Genomic DNA, 19951 nt, shown 5'->3' on the forward strand with positions numbered 1-19951 from the left:
AATTCCGTAGACAAAGTAGTAATGGTGAATCTGCAATTTTCTTTAACCATTGAACCATGACTTGAACCAAGTCATCTGAAACGACAGATTTGCGACCTTGGTCCCCTTCCTCATGCACATCATTACGGTCATCTTTAAACTTTCGACTCTAGAAGTTTTCCCCATACACGCGACTCATTCTCCGATGGATTTCTGCAGCACTGCCTTCAGTCTGTAGAAAACGAATCACACCTCGTAATTCACACTTGGAGGGAGCATCAATAATGCTGGACACGTTTACGTAGCTATAGCACAACGCCGACTGACGCCAGAATATCAAGCGGAGCGTGTAGTGCGAGAGTTTCGCAGTGGCCTTCAGCGCATGTCTGCTTTTTTCTGCTCGCCTACCGTCTGCACGGAGCGAACGGAGGTTGAAAAAAAACAACCCTCGTATTTCTCATATAAATATATCCTTTTTTAACTATTATTTGTTTATTTCTTTTAACATAATTTCAGTCCTTTTCTTGTCTCAGATTTAATTTTGTTTTCAATATCATGCTGATTCTGCCGTCTATTTTTTTAACATGATTAATTGCGTGAATGGCTTTTCCATTACTGTCTGGGTAACAACTTGCCGATCGATATTTTAATTTTGTTTTCTTATTGTCTGTTTTTAGATTCTATATTTTATTCATTAGCTAAGGAATACGACTTAATTGAAACAAGCTAGAGGTGAAATTCAATGAATGTTTTAAAAAAATAGTTATAAGAAATGGAAAGCAGTGCAGGAATTTCAAGAGATCGGTTAGAAATAAGCAGATAGAAAAACAAAATTTCAGGTAAAAGATATAAGGAAATACAACTTGAAAAGAGAAATGAAATGTATTTAACAATAGATATATTCTGAGTTAATATATAAGAAAACAGATATATGAACAGGTACGTTTAGGATGTAATATTTCATCAGCAACAGTAAAATAAATAACAGCTTGATAAATTTAAAAAAAAAATACAAGCTGCAATTATAAACCAAACCAAAAATAAGAAAATAATTTTTCTCTCAATAGAAGCACATTAGGAACATTCCCAAACTCACAAAGTCCTTTGCATAGTGACCCGTTGCCATATTTGGCTTTCTTTATGAACCACATTAACCTAGATCTAACACACTCTTTTTCATAGATTTTTTTGGTTAAAAAATTTATCATCTCTCATTATGGGAAACCATTTCGATTTATCACAGATAGAGGTATACCTTTTACTTCAGCTGCGTTCGAGAATTTTTATTAGGACATTTTATCCTTCATGTGAAAGCTGTGGCAGGTATGCCACGGAGTAACGGTAGAATAGAATATCTCAACAGAACCATCTTAACTTTTCTATCAACCAGCCTTAATTGTGAATCGGACGTTTCTGACTGAACGAGCCTAAAGACGACAGTACATCGGGTTACTAAGTGTACGCCGTTTGAACTTGTGCTCAAATACCGAAAGTAAATTTAATACAATAGCCTTTCAGTGTACAACAGTATGGGGTGCTTGATGTTTAAGGGGGCCTTTAGTTTCTCGGGTCAAAAATATCTTTTTTTTTTATAAATCACATCTAGAACATGTGTAGAAAATGTGTGCCTACGGGTTTTCCGGTGAATTAGATCCAATAGGAGCGGAGACCCTTTCGAATATTGACTAAGAATGTCGTGAGAAGCGTATATAAAATCACATGCGCGAACTTTCAAAGACGTTTTTATTGAAACACCAATTTTCGAAACGGTATACGCGGTATTTTAGAAACTACTGGATCTTTAATATGTTATAAACCAGCGGTTGAACTATTATTTTCATGATTACCATGATTGCTTTTCTACGAGGAAAAAATGAGTAAGAAATATAATGTATATGTATAAAAAGTCAGTTTTCGTCATTTAGTTTTTTTATTTCTGATAAGCAGAACAGCCGTATCTTGCCTCTTGATGTCTTCCTGTGGGCCAATGTAACTTTATTCTGTTATTATATTTTGACTTCAAACATTTTGTTAGGCTCATTTAAATGTTAATAAAGATTATGCAAAAACAATGAGACTGATTATTTCAATGGTTTGTCTGTAAAAAATTATCAAAAAAGCTGTGAAAAACTACCTGAGAAACTAGAGGACCCCCTTAATTGATGTTAATATATTCATGGATACTAATATAAATACGGTAATTATAAAAATTTAAAAATATACTTCTGTACATGAAATATGAGATTTGGGTGATATGCATATGCATATGCATACAAGCATTGTATCTTAGGCATTTTTTCCGTATGACTATGGAGTATATAATCTCCATAATCAGTATATACGCAACTCACTAATTTCGAAACCTGGATTACCAGTCTCAATTTTTAGCTATCCTGATAATTCGGGCAAGGATGGATAGATGTATATACATAGCTACTTCACAGACAGAGAATCCTTGAATATGACCCCAAAGAGAACAATGTCACTGGAGGTGTATCTCAAGGATCAGTGCTAGGTACTCTCTCGTGGAACATCTTGTATGATGGGCTACCTCAATTGGGCTAATTGATATTACCGGAGGAGGCGAACCTCATAGCATTTGCGGACGAAGTAGCTGTATTAATTGAGGAAAAACGCTTAGAGGAGATCAACGTCACGTTTGATGTGGTCCTCGAAAAAATTTCTAGGTGAATGGGCTCAGTCGGCTTGAAACTAGCAAATCACCAAACAGAGGTTGTGCTGATTACGAGTACAAACAGGAAAAAAGTGAAGAACATTTATCGATTTGTGAATCGACATATGAGGCCGTTTCCTTTGATTTTTGCACTCAAACGATACAAGAATTCTATTTAGTATTCGCTATTGATTGTCTCTCCCTTTTGGAAATAGTCGATAAACAAGCGCATCACAAAATACTGATGCCATAACCTTTCCAGCTGACTGTTGTGCCATTGGACGCTTCGGACGTGGTTTACCGGCTACATTCCATTCAGATGATGATCGTTTTGATTCTGGAGTGAACTGATGCATCCATGTTTCATCCATTGCAACATATCGATGCAAAAAAATCTGATTTATTACGTGTAAACATGGCTAAGCACTGCTCTGAATCATCAACACGTTATTGTTTTTGATCGACTATGAGTAAACGCGGCACGCATTTTGAAATAACTTTCTCATTGTCAAATGTTCATGTATAATTGTAAACACACTGCCTTCTGACATCTTTACGGCCTCCGCTAGGTCACGCAATTTCAATTAATGATTAGATATAACCAATTTATGGACTTTTTTGATGTTTTCTGAAGTAACCACCTCAATTGAATGATCAGAACGTTCACTATCATCGGTGACTGTACGACCACGTTTAAATTTAGCAAACCAATAACAAATGATTGTTTTCGATGGAGCAGAGTCTGGATAACACTTTTGAAGCCATTGCTGAGCTTGTACATTTTTTTTTCATCAAGAAGTAATGATAAATTAACACATGAAATTGTTTTGAATCCATTGCTTTGAAAATAACAAAAATAGATTCACTTAAGTGGCTTTCATTTTTTCTGACTGATCGAATTGTCATGATATTTCACACATAATCTATTGTCAGTTGGTACTTCATAAAAGTCATATGGATTTGATAGTGGCAGCACCATCTGAGTGACAGAGTCAAGTAAAGAAACCGAGTAAAAGGATTTCGTCATATATTATTTTGGTGATCTTGGCAAGAATAATGTAACGAATTTATGTAATTATTGTATTGTTATCATTACTAAGCAAATTTTGAATTTAGTTCGGGTAAAATCGATTTCACAAATTTCTTTCTATGTTATTCTGTTGATCTTGACAAGGTTAAAGGTATGAATTTATAAACTCATTGTATTGTCATAAATGAGAAATTTGATATTTATCCGACGTTTTGAAGTGCTAGAAAATCGTTACATACTTATATACAAGCTGGTTAGTAAACAAAAAAAAGGGAAATACCTAATGGTATGAATTTCAGATAAAAGTTCTCATCCCCTTTATCAAGGTTTAAAAAATTGACATGAAGTATGTATATTATATGAGAAAATGTCCCGATAGCAGAACAACTCACGAAATTATTCATACTCGTACCTTTCATGTATAATTCCATGATAACGTTTACTAAAAATAAAACTACTAAAATGCAAATTTATTCACCAAAACGGAAATAAACTTTTGAAAACTCGAACCTATCACAAGGTCGCGATACCCGTTTATCCTTGCTGTTAGTCCGGACCTGCTCATAACGACGGCCTGTCGACACGGCGATGAAAAGGCGTCGCGACGCTAAGATATCAACATGCAACAGGCGTCAGTTTGTTTGCGAAAAGCGTAGCAGGTGGGTCTGAAAAACGAATCGAGATTTTTATCGCGACTTTTCTCACGCTTTGCGTCGAGTTTTCGGACTTCGCGTTTTCATACTTCTCACTTATAACTACAAACAAGTATCGTTAAAAGTAAGTAAATATTTTTCGGTGAATACAGAATTGTCAGCAAATATATTATTTAAGATTAAAAATCATTTGTATAAAAATTTATTATTATCATAATTAGGTTCGATAAAGTTTTCCCATTTATTTATTGATCAGCTCATTTTAAAATCTGTTATAAAAATATAAAAATTTATTTATGTCAAAGACACCAACCATTTATTAATAAAGTATAACCAAAAGTGGTTGGAGGCAATCTTCCTCATTCATAAAAGTAGTTAACGACGAGTACCTTTTGCACCTTTAAATCTTTTTTCTAAATAAATCAATACGAAAGAAAATAAAACTGCATTAACATTCCATGTAATATCAAAAAAATTTTAAAATTTTTGAAACGGAATCGAACACAAGAAAAGTAAATGATTAAAAAGACCTTTAACTACAATCTATAAATTTCAATGAAACTATGAATGATTTAATTGAAGACTGCTGCATATTTTTGAAATCTTACAACTTGGTGAAATTTATTTTTTGTGGTTAAAACATATTTTTATTTTGTTATTCATGTTGCAGATGATCTCTTGATTAATATATTTATGCAAATTGTCAATGTCAAATCATACTTTGATAAAAACAGAAAAAGGTGGAAATTTTTCAACTTATAATTTTCATTCAGAAGAGAACTAAAATTATTTTGTTTTTTTACTTTTTGAAATTGTTTCTGTTTAATATCTATCTATAGTTTTTTTTTCGTAAAATGCTCTCATCGGGAATTGATTTTTTCAAGAGTATATTCGATGCGAACCACGGAAATAAAGCTTCCGTTTCTCGAAAGTCCTTTTATTAAGAGGTGTTCCAAACTGTTGGTCTATTTGGTATTATTTATAATTTCAGATCTATTGAATATATGGTAGTTACTAGGACCTACATCAATCAAATTCTTATTTTATGAAAATTTCATAAAAGGATATATTTTTTGTTAACAAATGCTAACCAATTTTCCATAGGGTTTAAAAAAACAGATTCACCATCCAAGCAAAGTTCCAGTAAAGGTTGAATCCACTCAAATATTTTTGAACACATTTCGAGCTTCAACGCTCAAACCCTTTCAAGATATACATGTAAAATACCCATTTATACGGATGACCGTTTTACAAAACCATTGAAAACAAGAAGCATATTTTATTCCCTCTCGCAACTTCAATACGCGTAGATGTCACATCCTGCTTAAGAAAGAAATTTTGATGGGCAGGCTATTTGATGAGGATAGGTGATACTAAGAAGCTGATGTGAAAAGACTCATATTGAAAAATAAATGTAAACTGTAAAAAGGGGGTAAACTTTAGGCAAAGATTACCTGCTCTGAATGTAAATTGTTCGACAGAATTTAAGGGTTCACTTAATCCCTATAGGAAAATTGGTCGATGGGTTTCTATATCGGAACCAAAAAGAAAAACAAAATGGTGCACTTCACTTTGACAAGCTTATTATTCATAAGAAACATTTAAATAATAGTAACTAAATAGTTAGATTAAGTTAAGTAAGGTTATGAAATACGCAGAAAATCTAAAAATGCCTAAAATGCAGAAATATGCATGTGATCTGATTCGTATTTTCGACGATGTTTCTATTTGTTTAATCTACTGGTTCCCCTTTTTTATCGATGTCCTTTATCGCTTCAAGGATCACCTTATCTTATTGGAACATTAATGTGAGAAGGATCAATTTCCATGCCATTATCCACTACACACTTTCATTATCTAATGTATATACTGTCGAAAACTTTACTAAGGTAACTAAGATGGATACATTTGTTTATATAGTTTGTGAATATTTACGGAATTAACAAAACCTTTTTTTTTCATAAAAATAAAAAATCATTTAACATCAATAATTAAACTTTTAATCTAATTTTTGAATGTTAACAGGAATGGTGCAACTACTGTTACCAGAAAAATTTATTATAGGAATTACTGGATGTACTTCTTTATTTTCAATAATGCTGGAAGATGTTGTGGTTTTGGTTTAACACTTGTACAAAAGTTTCAGTCCCTTGTATCATTCTAGCTATTTTTTTTTGTTCTCGACGGATTCTTCAACATATTTTATTTGAATTATCAGTTATTCTTATGGAAAACATTTTTTTGTATTTCTAAAAATTCAGTGTCTGCCTTTGTTTACAATGTTAGCTTTGTGACTTCTGTTCATTTTTATTTTTTTAAATGAATAAGAGAATAATCAAAGGAGCTATTTTTGAGAAAATTTGTCAAATGTAACATTTCATATTTCAATATAATTTTACTCTTTATTTCAAGCCGAAAACAGTATGAAAAAAAAATAAATTATGATATTCGTCCGTGAAGTTATTATTACGGTACTTGATTAGATATTCTTGACTCGGCTCCTTCGTCGCCTCGTCCATAAACATCTATCTCGTACCGTACTAAATCACTTCTCGGACTTATAACGTAAATAATTATTCTTGTATTTCATTGCAAATCTGTTTGCAAGTACCTAATAGCCTTTACTATACTAAATCTGATTTTAGTGGGCATTATTTCAACCCTTTTCTGTATGCGTGAAAAAAATAAGCTCTTCAAGTGGTAGATGTGTGGTCAAGACTATTATTTCATATATCCTTTAGGAGATGATCTGATTCTATATCCATCTATTGTAATAAAGATAATCAACATTTTTTATTATAATTTTGGAAACAAAGTAAATGTAATTAAAGAAGATCTGTATTTATAACTGATTATGAAAATATTTATAATACGAATTAAGTTAAACGCACTTAATCATTTTATCATTATAAATCTGCTAAATCTATATCTAATCTAAAAGTATGAAATATTCTTTTCAACATTTTGGCACTATATTATTATATTGTCTAATCTAACCACAAGACGTACTTCAATTAAAGATTTTGAAGTCATGAATATTACAGACTTCTTTTTTTGGAAGCCTTTGCATTCCAATTAATTTCATTTACATAATTAGATGAAGAATTTTCAATTCACAGAACTTTTTTTGAAAGATTAATACGTGAAATTTAATTTTAGATGTTTTCGATGAATTTTGTTTTAATTTTATGAAGTTTTGTAGTTGAAATAAAACTTCACCTTCAACAGAAATGAGTTAATTAGAAAAAAAAAAGAAACTCTCTAATAAGTACATTAAAGTTAGGAAGGAAGGAAATATAAATTAGGAAGACACCATAAAACTAACAAAATGTTCACATTTAAACTAGGTATACAGCATAAAGAGCATCTTGCCACAGATAAGTTCGAAATCAAGTAGAAACTGATGTCTTTTGTATACTATGATTAAAGTAGACAAGAAAGTTTTCCAATACCCTCACGGCGCATCTCCGCTCCGTGATCCAAAGGATTTTTGAGGTATTAGCAGATTAGAAGAATTAAAAACACAAAAGATTCTAGAAATATCGTTATAGTATCCTTTGAAATTACTTGTAGGAATTTTGAAATGTATAACAAAGTACTTAATCAGAGTGTAGGTCATTCTCTCCTTTACTTATCCACCAACTTTGTGTTACTTTTATTTATGTAATTTTAAGTGTTCAATTTTATTATGATTTGCCTATTTTTAAGATTTTAAGATTTACAAAAAAATCAAAGTTGTCGAAAATCGCACTGCTTGCCAGGGAATGTTGTGAAAAAATTTAATTAATGGAAAGAAAAATGGATAATGATGACTGTCAATAAGGAAGTCTCACAATTGTATTTTTCAAAATTGAAAAAAGAGTATACAATTTTATATGGTAGAAGATATTTAGGTGTCAGATGTCGATGCTATGAATGAAAAAAGTGATGCATATCTATAGTAGATTGGAACACCTGCATTATATAATTATAAGAGGAGGATTTTCAATCTAATTATGTAGAAACGTGTAGTCCGAAGAAGTTATCAAAGGACAACATTTTTTACGATACGCTAACAAGAAACAGTATCTGCTTAATAACCAGTTGTTAAAGATTCCTTCACCAGTGCAGTTTCAATAAATGTTAAGTCTTCATCTTTAAATCTGGTAAACTCATAAGCTTATATCAACTGTAATAACTTTCATTGAGGTTTCTATATCTAATAAGCTTGATATAACAACAAGGTTTTCCTGTTACTAATCGTTTCGTTCCGTAGAAATGAATGAATAACTTCGACAGGCATTATGCGTTCTGAAAGAACCACTTGTTATTAATGACTAACGAAATGAATTATGACATTATCTTCAAGTTAAATGTTAATGATTATATTAATAATAATTAGGACGAAACGTGACTTATTATTTAATTCTTTACCCGAAATAAGAAAAAACATTTATCAAAGTAATTTACAGCCATATACTATGAGAACCCAATAATAGCCGGTATAGCATCGCTATGAGAGGATCTCTCATGTTACGAGTTTTTTCCGCGGGACCGTCTGTGATATCGAAGTGTTTTGCTTTGTTCTCCTGCAGTGATTGTTTTACTTGCTCTACTTCAATCTTGTTTCGTTTTTATAACGCAAAGTTTGAGTAAACAACGTGAAGCTGTGAAATTTTGTTGCTAACACTATTTGATATCAAAACAGCTTACAAAAATGGCAAAATGGTAAAAATTCAATTATACGAGGGTACTGAATATACTGTTTACACATTACAGTTTACCGCGCATCAGACACTACCACTACCACTACACTACTTACACTACCACTACAATTTACCTTCAGACTCTGAAGACGCTAACAAGAAATGGATCTGCTTAATAACCTGTTGGAATCATCCCATTGTTAAAGATTGCTTCATCAATTCAGTTTTAATAAATCTTAAGTCATTTGATTATGATTTGAATACTTATTTCTTGTAGATAGCGCCAAAAAATATTTTGTAAAAATTAGTGTCTTAATTTTTGAATCTGGTAAACTCATAAGCTTATATCAATCGTAGTAATAAAAAGGTTTTATTGAATATATATTGAAGTATATCTAATGGGCTTGATATAACAAAAAAGAGTCAAGGTTTTCCTGGTACTAATCGTTCCGTTACGTAGAAATTTATGAATAACTTTGACAGGCATTATGCGTTCTGATAGAACTACATGTTATTAATTACTAACGAAATAAAATATAATATCTTTAAATTCAATGTTAATGTTAATATTCGTCTGTGATATCGTGTGTTTTGCTTTGTTCTCCTGCAGTGATTGTTTTACTTGCTATACTTCAATCTTGTTTCGTTTTTTATAACGCAAAGTTTGAGTAAACAACGTGAAGCTGTGAAATTTTGTTGCTAACACTATTTGATATCAAAACAGCTTACAAAGATGGCGGCATGGTAAAAATTCAAATATACGAGGGTACTGAATACACTGTTTACACACTACAGTTTACCGTGCATCAGACAGTATGTGTTGTGACTTTTGGTGTAGTGGTAGTTTAAGTTGTGTGCTTAGTTTGAATTATTGAAAAAACCTTTCGAAATATCAAGAAGATTTTGCAACAGTGTTCGTCAAAAAAAATCCGATTTGTGGCAATCAGCGTGGTAGTTTTTCTACCATGACAATGTACCTGCATACAGAGGCATATCTGTTCAAAAGTTCTTGGGTAAAAATTGCATGGTCAGGCTGCACCGCGCACCTTACTCGCCCGACCTGGCGTCTTAAGATGTTTTCTTATTTCCACGTTTGAACACATCTATGAAAGGATATGATTCTACAACATCGAAGAGATCAAGGAGAAAATGAGAAAAGTGCTGTTATCCATTTTAACAGATGAGTACAAAAATGTGTCAAACAGTGGAAACACCAATGGGAAAGTACTTTGTAGGGGATAACGTTGTTTCATATAAAATTTGGAACTGAATATTTTTTTAAATTATTCCGGTTATTTATGGGTCTTACCACATACAAAAAGAATTTCTAAGTTTATGATTTAATTAATAACAGGTATCGCTGTTATTTCTGTTTCAACAAAAAAGTTTCATTCTTTTCGTATATTATGTGTTTTTATGAGCTACTTTTGTATTGCTGTATAATTTTCGTACATACATAGATAAAACATATTAATTATTTTCACGTACAACCGTTGTTTAGTTGTTTGTTATCATATGATAAGAATTTGGTTGACGCATAGTTTCAGGCGCAAATAAAAATAGAAAATTTGTGAATTCTAGACTCTGAAAAAGAATTCTATTTGGAACACAAGGCTTGATGTTATTATATTAGTATTAATAAAAGGATGGCAAGAAAATAAGTTGTAAATTATGCTTTACTCAGTAATTACTTTAATAGAATAGAGCAGTATTCATTTCTTACTATGTAAATGCAGCAGAACTACCCAAATTATTGTATATTATAAAGACATCAACTAGTACCTGTAAGTGTCTGGTTTCACAATGTTTCCACAGTAAATCGTATTCAGGCTTAATTGAAGTATATATAAGTGATACTGGGATGGCGTGAACAAATAATATTTAATTAGACGCTATCAATTTTTCAATGGAAAAAAAGTTACAAAAAGTAAAAAAGATCGAACTCCTGGAAATATCTTACATAGAATTTACGTTATTTACATTTGAAACATTATATTGAATCAACTCTTCACTATGGTCTAGTTGTTAGTGATCCAGCAGTGGTTCGGTGCGGTAGAATCTAAAAATGAAATTGCATTAACCAAACAAAATGAAAGAGGGAAATTGAAAAATTATTATTTCTTGAATTGAGCATACGATAATGCCTAATGACTACTAAGTAGCAATTATTAGTTTTTTAAAATGGATATTTGACGATTCTCGCATGTTACAGAGCATACAAAATTCCAGGATTCTAAAAACAAATCACCGAACTTTCCATGGGTTTAGTGAAAGTTCCCGGCTATTCTTTTCTTTTCCTTGGCGCACTTTTTTCCTTTTTTTCAGTTCTGGTGTTCGCATTTGGTGAGTGTTTTCGCAGCCTCTAGGAGCATCGAATTATTAGCTGATTTATTACGATTACAAACGACCTTAGAAAGAGGTTCCTCTTGCTAAAGTGGTACCTACTCCAGTTCTTGCCAATCCTCGGATTGGCAGGATATGTAATAGGTGTTCCCTCTTCTTCTTTGTTCTTTTTCTTCTATTTGTCTTCACCGCTAGTCGTGGTCTTGCTGCTTTCGCGTCTTTTGATGCTTGACGTAGTCTTTGGTGGGGTTCGTCAGCTCTCTCTTTAGCGCTCCAGACGTTGAATTATTGTTTACAAAAAACTTCCAGAAGTGCAATGTGCGACATAGTGCCGAGAAACACTCCATAGCCAGGGGATTTTCAAGAGCCAGATACCATACGTTAACGCAATTAGCATTTTTATAGCTCAACGTGCTTTTTATGACCCAACTTGTTATCAAATGTTTGCAATGGTACTATGTGAAAACTTATTATATTTTATTTTTCAATTTATCAGACATCAGCTTCATCAAAAGTGACTTGCCGGTCAGCTAATGGAGAAATCCACGTGTTCCCCCATGATCCAATTATCCCCGGCTACCTTACTCAGATTTCTTATCTTTATTTTCTTCACACTGGCCTTACTAAGCAATATATTAAAAAACCATTGAGAGTCGAAGAAAAAAACAAATCCTGAATTACATCACAACTTATTATAACTCAACTGCATAATATATATGTTGGTGAAATTGATTTCTAATTTCTAGTCTGTAGCAATTTTATTGTAATTCAAAGAATTTACAGGTCTTTATAATTATCCATTGTAAAAATGGTGAAACAGTTTGAGATAAATATAATTTCCATCAAATTTCTTAAAGTAACCGCTTTCTCTGGGTTACCCTCTTCTTCTTGATTCTGGTGATACTTCTAATATTTTTTCTACGGTCCGTTTCTCCAGAACGATAAAAGTTGTACTAGGTCTTTTAGTTAAGTACTAGGCCTGCTATTGTAGAATATTTTTCTGTCATGATCTTCTTCCGCACTAATACACCAATTCAAGCGATTTTTTTAGGTTTTGTCGCAATTCTGGAGGTCTTTAACTATAACCTCCGATATTCCCTCCGTTATAGTGATTTGGATGCCTCCAAACGATTCAAAGTGAAGTCCTTTTAAAGTGCACCGAATAGAATAATTGATTCACAGTCAGTCAAGATGGAACGATATTCTTATGGACTAATCAGCGGCTCTCAAAGAAGCAGTTGAGCATCGTTTCCATTTTCGACGCTTTCATGGCCCTGCTTGGAACTTCATGTCTATGAACCATCTGTGTATAGCTCATAGAATTGGTAACAAACTCTTCTATACTTCACCGTTACTTTCAGTCGCCGAATCGCCTAATTTTGTACAAAATTTGATCCAGACGCGTGATTTCGCCTCTGAAGTTTTGTGACAAGTCCCACTATAGACAATCACACAGCTGATAGAGATCTAATGATTACATGCAGCTGGGAAAAATATGTATGTATTTAGAGCAAATTATGTGCTAGAAATTTCGTTGTTTCAGGATTACCAAAAACGCATTAACAATATCAGTCTTATTACTCAATTTTCACTCCTCGTATATGCTTATCTGTTGATTCATACCTTCTTTTCCGCTTTCGATTGCGAGAAAAATACAAAAATTTTTATAGAAACACTTTTTTTTCCTCTATGTATAACACAGTTTGAAAAAACGGAACCACTAAAATAAAGCTTATCCGATTAGCACTTAAGTGTTTCTATTTTACATGAAAAGTATTTCCACTGCTTGGTATTGTCCAAACAAACAGCTCCCTTAAATAAAATAAGTATGTAGTTGATTGATAGAATCAATTTATTGTGTTGTAACGATAAATTATATTGGCGCCCTTAATTACTTAGCAGACTAGTCGATGCGACGCATAAAAACAATTGCTGTTATCAAATCTTCCAAATTCGTCTTGTTAAATTTTTTTCTTCATTGATTTTATTTCAATTAAGTAATGAGAAAATGATGTGTCTACTAGTTAATTTTTTAACCCTCAAACAATTTGAATCAAAATGCAGAAGATTTATTGACATTATTTACAAATATGGATAAATGTTTTGTCGTTTTCTTCTCAATTTGTATGAAAACTTGATGAAGACTTTAGTTCAGTTCAGTTTTATCGCGAAAGCTCCGCAGAAGCACGGTTTGTGAAAGTATTGATACGATGCTTCACACCTCTTACTTTTTTTTTTGGTTACAGCATCGACAAGCAATATTTGCTGATTCTTCAAAATCCAGTTAAAATAACAATGCTTATGATGCTATAAAAACCGATCAAAGCTTTTCACAACTTTATGCAACAAGGATTAAATTAAATTAATAAAAATCAAAGATTAGGGAGAGAGAGAAATGCAAATACAATTTGTAGACAATTTTAATATACAGAACAAAACCACAATGAATAACAAAATTATAGAGATAGGTAATAATTAGAATATAAGACCATAACAAAAATTAAGCCAGTATGTAGCATGCCCGGAATTAAATATTATTAGAATTGAAGTCATTTACTGAGTAGAAGGCACTTTGATTTCAATTGGCAAGTGATTTTGCATTTTTTGCATTGTAAAATATTGAGCCCTTAACTAATTCTGAATGTGGAGTAAATAGGTAAAGGTCGTTCTAAGTGCATAGCCGTGCAGCGACCTTTCTGAAATTAATTGGAGAAGTGTGCTAACGAACTAGACAAACGGATTCAAAGATGAATAGGGAAAGTAGAGTCAGAATTTTTAATCTTAAGTTCCTGTATTGAGCCCTGTTGTTTAGTCCGAGTAAATATCTAGTAGCTCTCTTTTGTAGTTTGAAGATTCGCTCAAATTAAGTCGCACCACACGTACCCCAGAAAGGATCTCATCCCTTAAGGACTATATCGAAGATGCGACTCAATAAGGGCTGTTAAGGAGATGGATAAGTTCAGTTCTTTGGAAACTGATCTCAGCGCAAAACAGGAGGAGCTTAATTAAATATGACTCCCATTTCAAGGGATTGTCTACAACAAACAATAAGAATTTTACAGACATTAATGGTGTTGTTATTTAATAAAAAAGGCAGTAATGTAATTTTATATGATAAAACTTTAATTTTAGAAACGTTGAGACAGGGAAGATTAGTATTGCACCATGATTTAAGGGTGATTAGGTCACTAGATATAGTCCTTTGAAGTGCCGTGAGATCAGGGTAGCTCCTAGAGAAACTAGTATCATCTGCAAATAGACACATTTTACCACTGATGTCTAGATAGCCGATGTCGTTTATACACAGAAGAAACAAAATGGGGCCTAGTACTGAGCCTTGGGGAGTCCATATTCTATTGGCTTCCAAGAAGACATCGTTCTATCAACCCTTACAAGCTGACTTCTGTTGGTAAGGCGTGACCTGAACCATAGTACTGCAAGTTGTTAATTAAAACCCTTAGAAAAATCACCAAAAGTTGTTGCAATGGAGTGATGGCTGTTTTGGCTATAGTAGACATTATTAAGGAGGAAGAATATAGTATCATTTGTGCATTTGTTACTCAAAAACCCAAATTAATGGAAAGTAAGTATTTTATATATAAACAGATATGATAAAAGTCTCTTTTTGTCCAATCTGTCTATGATCTTAAATAACGTGTAGGAGTTCAATTGGGCGATAATTCGATGCTTGATTTTTTTCTCTTTCTTTATGCAGAGGTATAATTATAGCCGTCTTAAGGCAATTGGGAAAAGGTGAAGGAGAAAAAAAATTATTTACCCACTTCACGGGATATAAGTATATTTACTAGTCTTGAATTTTATTGTTCTTACGTACATCTCTAAATATGAATAACTATTTCGGCAACGTCAGTAGAACATAACATTTCATGATGATGTATAGTTGTTACTACCAGCGACAAACAATTATTTCCGCTGAAGTCGGTGAAAGAAATTAACTAATGTGTAAGAAAATAGTTAAAATTCTGCTGTTTTAAAGTTTCCAACTGATGTTATTTTTCCAGTTGTTTTTTATTAGTTAGTGCCGTTTACAGTTCAACGTCTACTAACCCTATTCACAAACTTGAATTTCCCTTTGCAGTTGCCATTTGCGGGTGCCGTTTGCCGTTCAATGTCTACTAACCCTATTCACAAACTTGACTTTCTCTTTGCAGTTGCTATTTGCGGGTGCCGTTAACCGTTCGACGTCTACTGCCCCTATTCATAAACTTGAATTTCCGTTGGCTGTTTTTATTTGCCGTATGACCCTATTTATAAATTTGACGTCGCTGCCGTTAACCTAAAAATTTTATTATTCTTTTTTTCATAAGTACTGATTTTTTTTTTCGTGATATTTTCGTGTTTTTGTTTGTAATCCGGTATTTAAGGACGATATTATGGAAAATAACGAGGAGTTTTTTTTATTGGGAGCATTAGGCAAAATCACATGACAAACGCAAGCGGATATGATTGTCTACGAACTGCCGACGAGAAAAGATGTAGTTCGTTTATGTTGAAAGACACCAACGGTAAACGGCGACGTCAAACGGCAAATATAAATGCTCTTATGCAATTTTTTAAATTTTTTGATAGCAATCGTCAACGGGAAACGCAAAGTGAAAGTCAAGTTTATAAATCGGCCTATAATGTATTTCCCGGACTGACAAAGTAATGTACAATATTATGGTATAGTATGAAATGAAATTTCTTTTCCTCAGTATGTGTTCATGAAATATAATCTTTATAAATACATAACGTGAACGAATATGTCAATACTAAACAATAAAAGTGCTCGTCAAAAACATAAAAATAGTTAACACGGTTTTTATAGCCTAGTTGGAAGTAATTTATTATTAGTTATATAGATCATAGTTAGAGAAATATTCTATTCTCCAGTTTCTTCAATTTAAGATTAACAGTGATACAGTATTTTCATCCCGAAACCCTAATTGAATCTTGATGAAAACAATCCCTTTGTTCATTACTCATACTTCTCACGGAAAAATCAAATTTGAGTACAGGAAATAAATCTACATTAAAATATTCACTCCTATCTGTTGAAAAATTTCTAATTAGTAAACTACAACTATTCTTGTATAGCGCCTTCAGAAAATTTAATGTGCAAAGAAGGTAGAATGATGTTACGATTTGCATGTTTATTTTGACTGGATTATACTCGCTTGGAATAGGCCTGCCCTTCTTCACCTAGTAAAACCAATAATAAACATTCGCAACGCATAAGAAAATATGTCCGCCAGTAAAACTGAACGGCAAAGAAATCCCACAAGATCTGGGTATGCACTAGGACAAAAATTTAATTGGAGTAAAAACATAAAAACAAATAGGTCACAAGTAGAGAAGCATGTACCGGCTACTGGGTGAAAAAAATCCAAATTATCAATTAAAAAAAATTAATTTACAGAACCATCTTAAAATTAGTTTGGACCTATGGAGTAGGATTATGGGAACAGATGCAAATTCATATATTGAAATTTTACAGAGATTTCAGTCTAAAAGTCTAAGAATGATAATGGGAGTCTCAGGGTTCATTAACCAATGATGTCATTCATCTGGATGCAAGTCTATCGTATATCACAGAAGAAATAAAAAAAAACATACAAAAAAACTAAAAATTCATCCAAATGCATTCGAAAAAAGTAGATTTAGTTATTTAGTGCAAGCAATACATACATCTGTGTCAGTCCCCGATTTTATCAGACCGTTGAATTGGGGTAAAACGTATATCTGAAGCACTGAATATTTCATACGAACGCGTTCATCATATAGTTCGCGTCAATTTGGACATGAGAAAAATTGCTGCAAAATGGATCTCCAATTGTTTGAATGTTGACCAATAGCGTGCAAGGATAGAAGCATCGTGTTCGATCTGTGCTCGATTTGAAAACAAAATCTGGAAACAAAGGTGTCCAAAAATCTGCTTGGATTGCCTGGAGTAATCATGATTGATTTTTTGGATAAGGGTAGAACAATAACTGTTCATTTACTGACCACTCTACGTAAAAAAAATTAAAGAGAAAAGACGCGGAAAGCTATACAAAGGTATTTTGTTTTTGCAGGACAACGCCCCTGCACACACGACTATCATCTTTTACTTCAACTGAAAAAAAGTTTAAAAGGTCGTAAATTTTCTTCCAACGAGGAGGTAATAAAAGCTGTGGAGGTCTGGTTTGCAGAGCAAGAAGAAACATTTTTTTTTTAAAGTTCTAGAGACGTTGCAGGTTCGCTGTAATAAATGTATCCAATTAAGAGGAGAATATAATGAGAAATAAAATATTTTGACATTTAAATTTTGTTTGGTTCTATGGTAGGCTAAGAATTTTTTAATATATCCTCGTATAATTTTTATCTTTGTCATATCGGCGTCAACAAGCAGCTGATCATAATTAGTACAAAGTAGAGTAGTATATTTCAAGAGATTCGTCTCCGAAATGAAATAAGTGAAAACTCAACTTCAAAGAAAAAAAAGTCTAGACACTTTAGTGTCCAAATTTATCGAACACGCTATTTAACTGACTATCACGAGCAGTCACAAACATTTTTGGTGAAACATAACTGTAAGAAAGTACATTTTTTAGAGAACATTCTTTTCTGTGACCTCCGTAATTGTCCAAAAAACTCTACTTTCCGTTCTTGTCTACACTTTTCATTAAACTAGAAGCTGAGGTCAACGGAATCTGTTCACACAAACATAAAAAATAAAATTGTCTTTTAAAATCGTGTCGTCAGCATTAAAGCTTGCGTAATAAAACGTAATTGTGTGGATTTTCATATATTTTACAACTAGATATTCAAGTATTTGTTCTGATTTCCAGATACACAAGAGAATAGAATCCAATTCTGTTGAGTTTTTCATTACGTTGTCCTTATAATGGTCGACTATGGGCAAGAGCAGCAAGCCAATAGATTCGTTTGTCCGAACGATAGACAGCTAGCATTAAGGGCTAAGTAAGTTCTTATAAATATTTTTTCTTCTTTTTTTTATGTTAAACAATATGAATAATAAATTAGATGTAACGAAAATTAACTGAATTGGAGCTTAGGAAAAATTTGCATTGGTACTATTAATTATGTTTAAGATGGTGTCAAGTCACTATTCATCTTTTGACTTTTTTCCAAGAAGCAGACGGGTGGGTTAAAAACCGAGTAGTGAGTTGGATATCTAGATATCTTGCCTATGCACGTCACAAAACACGTTTCCGTCACTATTATAGTATTTGTGTAGTAGCGGTTTGGAACGAACATGTTTTTTTCTCGCGCCGAAAACCGTGGATGACGAAAAACAGGAGCAATCTCAAATTTCTCGTTAAATTTAAAAAAACTGAGTGCTATAAATTCTTCCTTGAAAGGTTAGAAAAAGATCTTCTTTGACCCGATTTGAGTGGACGGTAAAGCAAAAAACGGCAGAACTCATAAAGGACCTCACCGAAGAAGATTTCCAGCACTGCTTTGATCAATGGAACAAACGTAAGGAAAGGTGTGTTGTGATGAAAGGGGAGCAATCGAATGTAGAATAATTTTTATAATAAAACCCTTTTTCGTTACCAGTCTCGTTGTTTAATAGCCAGACGTCGTATATCCACAAAAACGAATCATTTGATCTTGCTGGCCAATTTACTTGACATTTGTTGCCATATTTATCATCCCATCGTTTCTTCACTCTGGCCATGGTACTCGCATTAAGACCTAGATAACTCGCAAGTCCTCTAATAGAGCAGCCATCTTCCCCTATCTGGGACAAGAAGGCAAAAACAGATTTTTCGGTTTATTTTTTTGTTATAGTTTCTAAATTAATTGATTTAAAATTGCTACTTTTACCACAAAATTAAACAAATTGTCCTATAGTAAAATTTTATGCAATATTTGAAATTACATTTGACGTGACAGCCAACTTGTAACCTCACTTGCCCAGCTGAAGACTCTTCTTCAGGAAGTACTCGTATTATTCAGCCTGAGTTAAAGTATATAAACTGGTATTTAGATGGGGTTAACAATTAATATTAAATTGGATGCCACCAGCTTTTTAACGAACGATGCTTAGAGTGATTAAAAAAAGGTGGAAAAGCTGGACATACTCCGTATGAGTTAAATTAATAAAAACAAACGATTCTCCAAAATAATATATATCACTGTGAACAATAAAAAAATTAGCAACAAATAAATTTATCAAAAAAATAATAAATTCCCAGTTTTTGGAGCTGAGTTGAATTTTTTTGTTTGTGGTACACTTGTTGAGTGTTTTGGGTGTGGCTGGACTCTCAGCCTGGTAACTGTCGAACTGCACAAAAAATGAGGAAAAACACGATAACGCAAATGGACATTACCAAAGAAGGAACGAGTAGGTAGAACATTTTTAAATAAAAAGGAGAATATGCTCTAATATACAAAAAAACTGAATTTATATTTTTCTATTCTCCAAATAAATAGAGAATGCGAATTTAAACAAAAACTAATATAATAAATTTGCTTGAAACAAAAGAAAATTGATAAAGGTAATTGGAAGCAACGAGTTTAATTAACTTATCGATAAAGTCGATAACAAATTAATTTCTTCAAAAACTCGAATGTCGGA

At 32.6% G+C, this 19951-nt stretch overlaps 1 protein-coding gene across 3 annotated transcripts in view; it reads left to right on the forward strand.

Moving 5' to 3' along the window:
• Positions 1-4272: 4272 nt before the first annotated feature.
• LOC130444009 (synaptotagmin-9) overlaps positions 4273-19951 on the forward strand; it is a 77429-nt gene continuing 61750 nt past the window's right edge. For all 3 annotated transcript variants that reach the window (XM_056778962.1, XM_056778963.1, XM_056778964.1), the window contains exons 1-2: positions 4273-4460; positions 18195-18327. In XM_056778962.1, coding sequence (XP_056634940.1) covers positions 18251-18327 — 77 coding nt within the window. In that variant the 5' untranslated portion in view covers positions 4273-4460; positions 18195-18250. The remainder of the gene's footprint in view (positions 4461-18194; positions 18328-19951) is intronic.

The sequence above is a fragment of the Diorhabda sublineata genome, chromosome 5, assembly GCF_026230105.1.
Source record: "Diorhabda sublineata isolate icDioSubl1.1 chromosome 5, icDioSubl1.1, whole genome shotgun sequence".
In the NCBI taxonomy this organism is placed as follows: Eukaryota; Metazoa; Arthropoda; class Insecta; order Coleoptera; family Chrysomelidae; genus Diorhabda; species Diorhabda sublineata.